The 10,503-nt window shown below is 39.6% G+C and overlaps 1 protein-coding gene across 1 annotated transcript in view; it reads right to left on the bottom strand.

Annotated features, from left to right (window-relative positions):
• The window catches only part of LOC106884215 (leucine-rich repeat-containing protein 9), a 122,376-nt gene that overhangs the window by 34,137 nt on the left and 77,736 nt on the right, over nt 1-10,503 (bottom strand). Inside the window, exon 24 of the mRNA XM_014935467.2 lies at nt 5,773-5,895. Within this exon, the coding sequence (XP_014790953.1) occupies nt 5,773-5,895 (123 nt within the window). The remainder of the gene's footprint in view (nt 1-5,772; nt 5,896-10,503) is intronic.

Below are 10,503 nucleotides of genomic sequence, written 5' to 3' on the forward strand. Positions count from 1 at the left end.
ATATATATATATATATATATATATATATATATATATATATATATATACACACACACATATGGGTACAGGACATCACAAAATGTAAACAACACAAAATACAAAAGCAACATGAATTATGAAATATGAAGGCAAACTTGGGTATGCAAACAAAGAGAAACAAATGGAAAACAAGACAAGTAACATAAAGAACGACCCTTCATCAGTTGTTAGCTGTTCTTCTAGTCCTGCTCGAAATGTAGAGTAGTTGAACAGCCAACAACTGATGAAGGGTTGTTCTTTATGTTACTTGTCTTGTTTTCCATTTTTTCTCTTGTTATTTGCATACCCAAGTTTGCTTTCGTATTTCATGTTGTTTCCGTATTTTGTAATTCATATCGTTTTCGTATTTCATGTTGTTTATGTGTTGTGACGTCCCGTACTCATATATGCATATATATATATATACATATATATGTAAGTATGTACATATATGTATGTATATATGCATATATAAATATATATGTATATATCATTTATATTATTATATGATTGAACGCCACACGACCATTTCCAAGTAAGTTTATCTATCTATTTATGTATGTATGTATGTATGTATGTATGTATGTATGTATGTATGTATGTATGCTTGTGTGTGTGTGTTTATATGAGTGTAGGATTGTGTGGGTATATATATGAGAGCATGCTGAAAAGTTCCTGGCTTTAAGGGTATTGCAAAAGACCTGGTTGGAGGCCCAACCTTCCAAATTCTTTTACAGGGCTTACCAAAACTGAAGGGCCACTGCAATAAGTGAGTGAATCAGAGAGGGGAATATCATCATCATCATCATCATCGTTTAACGTCCGCTTTCCATGCTAGCATGGGTTGGACAATTTGACTGAGGTCTGGTGCAACCGGATGGCTACACCAGGCTCCAATCTAATTTGGCAGAGTTTCTACAGCTGGATGCCCTTCCTAACGCCAACCACTCACTGATCCTCCTGTCTTTTCATATACCTAAAGCCAGGAACTTTTCAGCACCCCTACTGTGTGTGTGTGTGTGTGTGTGTGTATGCATATGCATGTATATTATATATATAGACTGTGTCATATATCTGAAAAAAAAAGCATGCTCTAAAGCATAGAGAAGTAATGTATTAAAAGTAATTAAGTTTATGTCTGGTCATAGAGTGATCAATGGTTTCGCAGCCTTAAAGGCCTTAGTCTCATGCACATCTCGTCAGACTCTAAAGCTGAAGACAAATGTAATTCTTCACCTTTGGGAAGCAGGAATCCATTATGGTCATTTGGTCAATTGTCACCAAAGTATAAATAGTCTGGGGTCAGTGATGATGAGTTATCTCTATAAAATCAGATTTTTGTGGGTCAAAAGATGGGGACCAAGGTATTTATTCCTCGGGCAGCTTATGGATCATAAGGACCCTTCTGAGCTTAATTGGAGAACAGGGAATCCCATGCTTGCAGCGGGTAGTGCTTAAGATACATGCAAGGACAGTAAATTTCCTGGTGAGTTTTCAGTGATTCAGGTTTCAGAGAGTCTTTGAGTATCCTTCGTTTAACGTCCGCTTTGAATATGCAAAGCATGCTGCATTTGGTTCCATTAATGTGGGGGCCCAGCTGCTCTAAGATCCTCCACTCAATATTTTATGGGGTCCCTTCATCTTGGAGGCACCACACATGGCTAGCTAGGAGTGTGACGAATTGTCTTTCTGGAATTCTGAAAGAAGACCTGTAGTTTTACAGACATCACTTGAAAGCTGTCCCAGGTGACCCAATGTATTTCCAGGCCTGGGTGTTGGTTGCACTCATTATTAGCACATCCTCAGTTGGCTTTGGGCCTAGAGATGTTGTTGTCACCAGTGTTGCCGGGGCTGCTATCAGTGCTGTTATCATTACAAGGTGTGGCTCCAGCAATATCATTGTGGGTGCTATGGCTGTTGTTGCGGTGGTCATTACTGGGCTGTGGCATTGTCACTACTGTCACTCATGGTGATGTGGGTGCTATTGTGAAACCTGGATCACCGAACACTCACTAGGAAATTTACACCTCTTGCATCCATTTCTAGCATGCAAGCATGGGAGTTCTCCAATTAAGCCTAGAAGGTTCATTACGATCCATAAGCCGCTCAAGGTATAAATAAATACCGTGTTCCCCACCTCTTTTAACCCACAAAAAACTGGTCTAAGGGAAATGACCCATCCTCACTGATCCCGGACTATTTATTCTTTGGTGACAACTGACCAAATGACTGTAACCATTCGTACACTCAGAGGTAAAGAATTCCATTTGTCTTCAACTTTAGAGCCTGACACAATGTCTGTGAGGCTGAGGCCTTTGTGGATGCAAAACCATTGGTCACTATATGACAGACATAAACTTAATTACTTTTAATATATATATATATATGTAAGTGTATGCAGATGTGCCATATATGTATATATACAGATGTAAGTATATGTTTAGTGTATAATTATGTATAACAGTAAACAAATGTATATGTCTATACATGTGTGTGTGTGTGTGTTTATTAACATGGAATGATAATGGCAGTTTTACGTTTTTCAGCAACTCCATTGTCTGATGTTTTATCTTACTGATCTTCTTAAAATTGTTTTAGATGGCCTGGCTGCTTCCTACTGGTGGGGTGGATATCCAGGAACCTGCGTACACATCTATGTTCGTTAGTATGTTTTCTTTCTTTTATGTTTTGGTTAAATTCTTGGAGTGTTTATGTATGCATGTGGTGTGTATGTAGGGGTACAATATGTGTGGGAGCTTATATTGGGGATGATGGAAAATGGTATCTTGGGTAGATATCCACCATGTTAAGGCATGTGTGTTTGTGAGTGCATTTGTGCATGATTGATCAAAGAACTGGTGGCCTTCGAGAATGACTTTTTGAACATTATACCACACCTGAAATTCCATAAGCCCTTTAATGCTTTCAATTGTAAACTTAGAGCAGACATCTGTTGACTGAGATGTTCTGATATGACTCTTCTCTTCTCTGATAAAACTAAAAATCTGTACAGAATAAGTAATGATACATATGCACAGCTACTTAACAGCAACATCACACAAACGTACAGGAGGGCAGCCCTTCAAGCTTACGATGGCATTTTCTATGAGGCCAAAGATATTGTGGTTAAACTAGGTATAGAGGATAGGGTAGAGACATTAACAAAGAAAGAAGCCCTTATTATGATCAAGGACCATAAACCAAACTTTGTCTCTAACCCCAAGTACAGGCTGATGAACTCTGCGAAGTTTGAGATTGGACAGGGAAACAAACAGCTCATCAGGAAGATCAATAACAGTGTTCTGGCCTCACCCTATGGCATAACACCAATGAGGTCATAACATGGTTTAAAACCAATTGTGAAAGGGTAGAGCTAGGTTTAACCAATTCGATATAGTGGGCTTTTACCCATCTATGTTGCGGAAGCTCCTTTTTAAGGCATTAGATTTTGCTAGGTCCTATACTGAAGTTAGTGATGAGGACATACACATTATCATGTACACCAGAAGAACCATACTCCTCAGTAAGGGGTTGGCCTGGGCCAAACGAACTGAACCAGAAGGCTCCTTTGACATAACAGTGAGCACTTTTGACAGTGCTAATGGGTGTGACCTCATTGGTTTCTTCATCCTAGATTTACTCAAAAAGTAGTTCCCTTCCTTCTACAGGGATGATGTACTGGCAATATCAGGAGGGGCAAATGACCACACACTGAATAAGCTTAGAAAAGACCTCACCAACACCATGAATTTCCTTGGAGTGAAGGTCATGATAGAAACCAACCTGAAAATGGTGGATTTCCTTGATATGACCCTGGACTTGGAGTCTGGTGCCTATAAACCCTTTAGGAAGTCAAATGAAAAGCTATCATGTATTAACACAGGTTCCTATAATCCAGCTATAGTTTTCAAGAACCTGGTAAAGGGTGTCAGCAGAAGTCTCTAACCTGTCTTCAAGCAAAGGGATTTTTGATGCTGCTGTCCCATACTATAATGAGGCTCTGGCTGCCAGCAGTTTCAAAGAAAGAATTAATTATACACCAGACTCTAATCCCTCCAAGATAAAATGCTATCAGAAAGTGTTGTGGGTTACACTGCCCTTCTTTTTAAGTGTTAAAACCTGAGCAGGTAAGATTTTCCTCAGTAGATAAACAGTTTCCTTGTATAAATAGGTTCAGTAAAATAATAGGCACACCCAGAGAGTTTCCTTTAGCTGTGCACCCATGTAAAAAAGACTTTTGTAGGTAGGCCCACACCTGAGACAGAGATAGGATGCTCATGTACGCTAACAACATATGAGACAGAGGTAAAAGTAACAGACTCAGATGGGCAACCAAGTGTGTGAAAGTATATGAGAGCAACTGAAGGCCCCTTCAGAACTGGCTATAACAACCACAATTCCTCCTTCAACATTCCGGAGAGATGTAATGCAACAATCCTGGCCAAGCACGTATGATCATTGAAAGAATGCATTGTCAAGAACAGCATAAAGTGGAGGATTCTAGAGAAATGTAAAGCATACTTTAATAACAGCAGGAGGTGCAGATTATGCCTGACTGAGAAAAGAGTAATATTGAAGAGGTTTCAGCACCCAGGTATCTACCTGAACAGCAGAACAACAGAAGTGACATTTTTATTCCTTGCCCACATGAAAGGAAGTACATCCTACCATACCTGCATGCCCCATCATGACTATAATCCCCAGTACCCTAGCTTTGGCCCTCCTTCCATCAATACCTGGGGGTCAGGTGAAGAGTTTGACCAGAACATACACAAATGCACAAACAAATACAACCACCTTAACATGGTGGACATCCAACCAATAGGCTATTTTCCACCATCCTCAATATGAGCCCCTACACATACTGCATGCATACATCAGCACACCTCAAGAATTTACCCAAAACATAAAAGAAAGAAAGCACACTAACAAACACAGATGTGTATGCAGGTTTTTGGATATCCTCCACCCCACACCCCACAAAGGCTATACCACTACAAATATCCCATTTTTACAAGAGTTACCTTAAAGATACACACACTTCCAATAAACTCTTCCAGCAAACACTTGCCAACTTGCAACACCTCCAGAGATGGTGTTTTTGATACCAACAGATGTAACAACCCTTGCTTAGTTCGTTTCATCAGTCTTTTTCACAGCAAGCACAAACCAGATGTGTCTGTTCACCTCCAACAATAGAAAACAGTCACCGTATTTCATTCCATAATTGCCATCTCTGAAGAGTATAGAGTTACATAATCAGACTGTTACTTAACACGACGTTGAACCCTTGATGTGAAACCGATTGGTAAGACTGGCTATAATGGATATATAATACTGTACACTGCAATTAATATATCCACTCTATTGACAGATATAAAAGTGCATATTTTCCTGACCTATGGATTCTTAGATGGCTTACACACATATACATACGTGCGCACACGTGCACACAGACACACACACACACAAATAAGTATATGTGTGTATATCTTATACCTATATATGTATGTATATATGCATATATAAATATATATATGTATATATGTAAATGTATATATATATATGTGTGTGTGTGTATATATATATATATGTGTGTGTGTGTGTGTGTGTATATATATATATATATATATATATATATATATATATATGTATATATATATATATGTGTGTATATATATGTGTGTGTGTGTGTGTATATATATATATATATATATATATATACATATACTGAAACAAATGAATGAAACTTACCACAGGGATGTCATCTAAGAGATGCAATCCTCGTAAATGGAAAATAACATAGAAACGGTAATCCTCATGTTCCTCAATCATTGGATTTCCAGAGAAATGAGCAATAGTTAAGTTCTTCAAGTTCTAAAGAATAGTAAATAATAACAGTGATAATTCACATATAATAATTAACAAAGTGTATTTATTTGCTCTCATGGAAATGAAATGGAAAGGATGGAAGGAGATGACTGTCAAATGATAAACAGAGAGTTGATGAGTGACAGTAAAAGTAAAATGAAAGTGAGTAAATGGATGAGGTTGTTTTTCATACTGCTCTTAATGGTGGACAAGCAAACAGTGTGTGAAGTGAGAGAATTAAAATGACAGTAAGTAGGACTAAGAGGTTTGAACTGTATTTTGTTTAAAGCTAGGACGAGAAATAAAAATATCCTTGATATACTGATAAATAACAACGGGAAACAAAAAAAAGTCTTTATGGAACTTAGTTTGATATGAATATTGTGATAAAAAAGCTTCTAGAGTAATGTTGATTACAAATAAATCTTTCAGGATAGCTCTATGGTTAAGAAGTTTGTTTCTAGATTATGTTGCTTTGGATTCACTCTATTGCATGACATTGTCAGCAAGAGTCTTCTACAATGGCATTGGCTGACCAATGCCTTGTGAAAGAATTTGGTGAATGGAAACTGAAAGAAGCCCATGTTTGTGCATGCACGATTGTGTGAATGTTTACAAAACTATGCCCAACTGCAGGCACAGATGGGGAGGGACATCACTGTTTGCAACTCAGTTACAAATAGTGATGTCATTACTCATGGTTGGATTCCAATCAGTGGAATTTGTTGACAATTTCTGTCAACAAGTCATCCACTAATTCTGTGCTTTCAATTTACTTTGGAATACAAATCCTTTACTCAAAAAACATGTAAGAGTTAATGATAGGAAGTGCATCTGGCTATAAAAAAAACTTGCCTCAAAATTTTCTACTGTCAAAGCCTTTTTGTAAATATAGTGTTTTTGTAAGTTTAGTATAATATAGTTTTGAATGGAGATGCTCTGAACTTTGCCCAGCCTATCTTAGCTGTGAGAATAAGATTAAGCTGGGTAAAGTTCAGAGAGCTCCTACCCTTGCTAGCAACAAAGGGCATCTCTCTTAGAGTAAAAGACAGATTGTTTGATGCCTGTGTGTGAACAGCTATGCTGCATGGCAGTGAAACATGGGCTATGACAGCCGAGGACATGTGTAGGCTTGAAAGAAATTAAGCTTGTATGCTTCCCTGGATGTGCAATGTCAGTGTGCATGTTTGACAGAGTGTAAGCATCTAGAGAGAAAAGTTAGGTATAAGAGGAATCAGATGTGGTGTGCAAGAGAGATGACTGCACTGGTATGGTCATGTGATGCATATGGATGTGGACAGCTGTGTAAAGAAGTGCCAATCTCTAACTGTGGAGGGAACCTGTGGTAGAGGTAGACATGGGACGAGGTGGTGAAACATGATCTTTGAACTTTGAGCCTCACAGAGGCAATGACTCGTGACTGAGATCTTTGGCAATGTGCTGTGCTTGAGAGGACCTGTCAAGTGCACCCATGCTGGTGGCATGTGTAGAACATATTTTGAATGTTGGGCCACACAGAGGCAAAGTGGCTGAGTTCCTTTCAAGTGCTGGGTCTCACGGAGGCAAAGATCAAGACCATTGGCATTATGTCATGCTTGAGAAGAAGACCCATCAAACTGAGCAAAATCGCAGTCATAGCAGATACTGGTGTCATGCAAATTAACAGCTGTGTCAGTGGCACGTGTGTCGTGTAAAAGAACCCATTACACTCTTGGAGTGGTTGGTGCGTTAGGAAGGGCATCCAGTTGTAGAAAACCATGCCAAATCAGACTGGAGTCGGGTGCAGCCTTCCATCGTGTCAGCCCAGTCAAACCGTCCAACCCATGCCAGCATGAACAACAGACATTAAATGATGATGATGATGATGATGATGATGATGATATACTTAATTTTTAAAAAATGTAATTTTTGATGATACACAATAACAGTAATGATGATTTTTAATAGAGAGACAATAACACACACATTTTTAGAGAAGGATATAGTCAATTATATTAACAACAGTACATTACTGGTGCTTGTTTAGCTGACCCCTTAAAGTCAACTCTGGTGGAATTTGAACTCACAATGTAAAGCAATGTAGTCAGATACTTACAGGAATTTTGTTTCCAATTCTGCTGTCCACCACTCTAATAAAAATGATTTCCAACATTCATACAAGGCCTCAAATTTGAAGGAAGTCTGCAGTCAATTAAAAACTGCACGAGGACTCCAAAAGCCACAATGAAAGTAATCCCATCTAGGTGATCAGTAACTTGGAATAAAAATTGACTTAGTGTAGAGGGGAGATTTTAGTCCTGTCTCAGACAATCTCTCTAATGCTGGAAGCATGATAAAACCCCCAATCCATATCATAAAGTGGTTGGTGGAAGGAAGAGAAAGAGAATCCAACCAGTAAGGCCACTTTTAAGATCGTGACAGTCACAAATATAATAAAAAACACTAACTACATATACAGAGCTAACAGCTACTGTATTAGAATTATACATAGTAATGGGATAACTTGGTGGGGATATCTGGCCAAGTGCAAGAGCCTTTAATTCTCATCATGTGATTGCAAATTTGCAAATAATAACTGAAGAAACAACTGCAATAGCATTGCCTTTATCTTGATGGACTTTGGCAAGGAAATGGATCATCTTTTAGCTTTCTTTTAACTTTTATTTGTTTCAGGCGTTAAACTGTGGCCATGCTGGAGTATCACTTTCAAGAACTTTTAGTCAAATGAATTGACTCTAGTACTTGTTGTTTTTTAAAGCCTGATACTTATTCAGTCGGTCTCTTTGCTGAACTGCTAAGTTATAGACACTTAAGCACATCAAAACCAGTTGTCAAGAAGTGGTAGGAAACCCCTCTCTCCCTCTCTCTCTCTCTCTCTCTCTCCTCTTCTGACTGGGTAACCATGTATCTCCTCTACAGCAAGACACCTGTTTCTGTCTCTCTGTCACACTCTAACCTTTCATCATCTGACATAAGATAACCTTCTCCAATGTCCCCTCCTCTCTCAAAGGATCTTTGTCTTGCAAGTTACTTGGTGACCTTGCCAGTGTTGGTAACATGTAAAAATGCACCCAGTCCACACTATAAAGAGGTTGGCATTTGGAAGGGCATCCAGGTGTAAAAACCATGCCAAAACTGACCTTGCCTGTGCTCTTCCTAATGCCAACCACTCCACAAGGTGTACTGGGTGTCTTTTACATGTCACCGGTACTGGCCATGACTATGATTTCACTTAACTTGGTCTGTCTGTCTGTCTGTCTGTCTGTCTGTCAATCTCTCTGTCTGTCTGTCTGTCTACACATACGGATGCATATGATGTGTATGAGTAAAGACAGCTGTATACTGTACAGAAGTGCCTGTCACTGAAAGTGGATGGTACCTGTGGAAGAGGGAGACCCAGGAAATCATGGGATGAAGTGGTGAGGACAGATCTCAGGATGTTAGGGTTCATGGAGGAAATGACAGTGGACTGAGATGTCTGGCAATGTGAGGTTCTAGAGAAGAACTGCACATGTCAGTGAAACTGAATGCCAGAAGTGTTGTGTCCCACCTACAAGCAACAATAAACCTTTCACCCACACCCTACCTCAAGAAACCAAACTACATCTCCTCTTCTAAACTGCATCCTTCTCTTCCTCGCATTTCCTCTTCATACACTATGATTGTCCCCACTGTCCTTTCCTGCCCTGCTCACTGTATTGCTGTTTCCTCCCACCCCATCTTTATACCCAGGTTTACGCCAGTCACTGCGATCCTCACTCCCTGCATGTGCCTTCTTGGCAATACCTGGCTACATATATTATGACCTCCATACCATGAGGGTATTCCCTGGCAGTTGCCACCATTTATCTCTCTCTTCCTTACTCTACCATTCCATCTATGCTCTGATCCCTGTTACTTGTGAGCATACCCTGACACTTCACCACCATCTCTCTCTTGCACTTTTTCTGTTTCCCACTCTCTCTCTTTTCCTTGCTCTTCTAGCTGGGTAGCCATGTATCTCCACTACAGTAGCACACCTATTTCTGCCCCCATTCTTGATCACTTTCTCTTTCCTCTTGCTTTTCCCCTCTAGCTAGATAACCAAGTATCTCCTTTACATTAGCACACCTGTTTCTGTCCTCTTTCTTGTATTACTCTCCCCTCTCTCTCTTTCCTCTCTCTGGTTGGGTAACCATGTACCTCCTCCATAGCAAGACACCTGTTTCTGTTTCTCTGTTTCTCTGTCACACTCTAATCTTTCATCATCTGACACAAGACCTCCTCCCCTTCTCATAATTCCTTGTCTTGCAAGTTACTTGGTGATCCTGTTGGTGTTGGTGCCATGTAAAACGCATCCAGTCCACACTGCAAAGTGGTTGGCATTTGGAAGGGCATCCAGCAGTAAAAATCATGCCAAAACTGACCTCGCCTGTACTGGTGCCACGTAAAAAGCACACAGTCCACTCTGCAGGGTGGTTGGTGTTAGGAAGGGCATCCAGCCATAAAAACCATGCCAAAACAGACACAGTAGCTTTGGTAGTCGTCTACCTGGCTGGCTCCTGTCAACTGTCTTACCCAAGCATGTATGCAAGATGGATGGTGTATATATATACATATACATACATATATATA

This window comes from Octopus bimaculoides, chromosome 9, assembly GCF_001194135.2.
Source record: "Octopus bimaculoides isolate UCB-OBI-ISO-001 chromosome 9, ASM119413v2, whole genome shotgun sequence".
NCBI classification, from domain to species: Eukaryota; Metazoa; Mollusca; class Cephalopoda; order Octopoda; family Octopodidae; genus Octopus; species Octopus bimaculoides.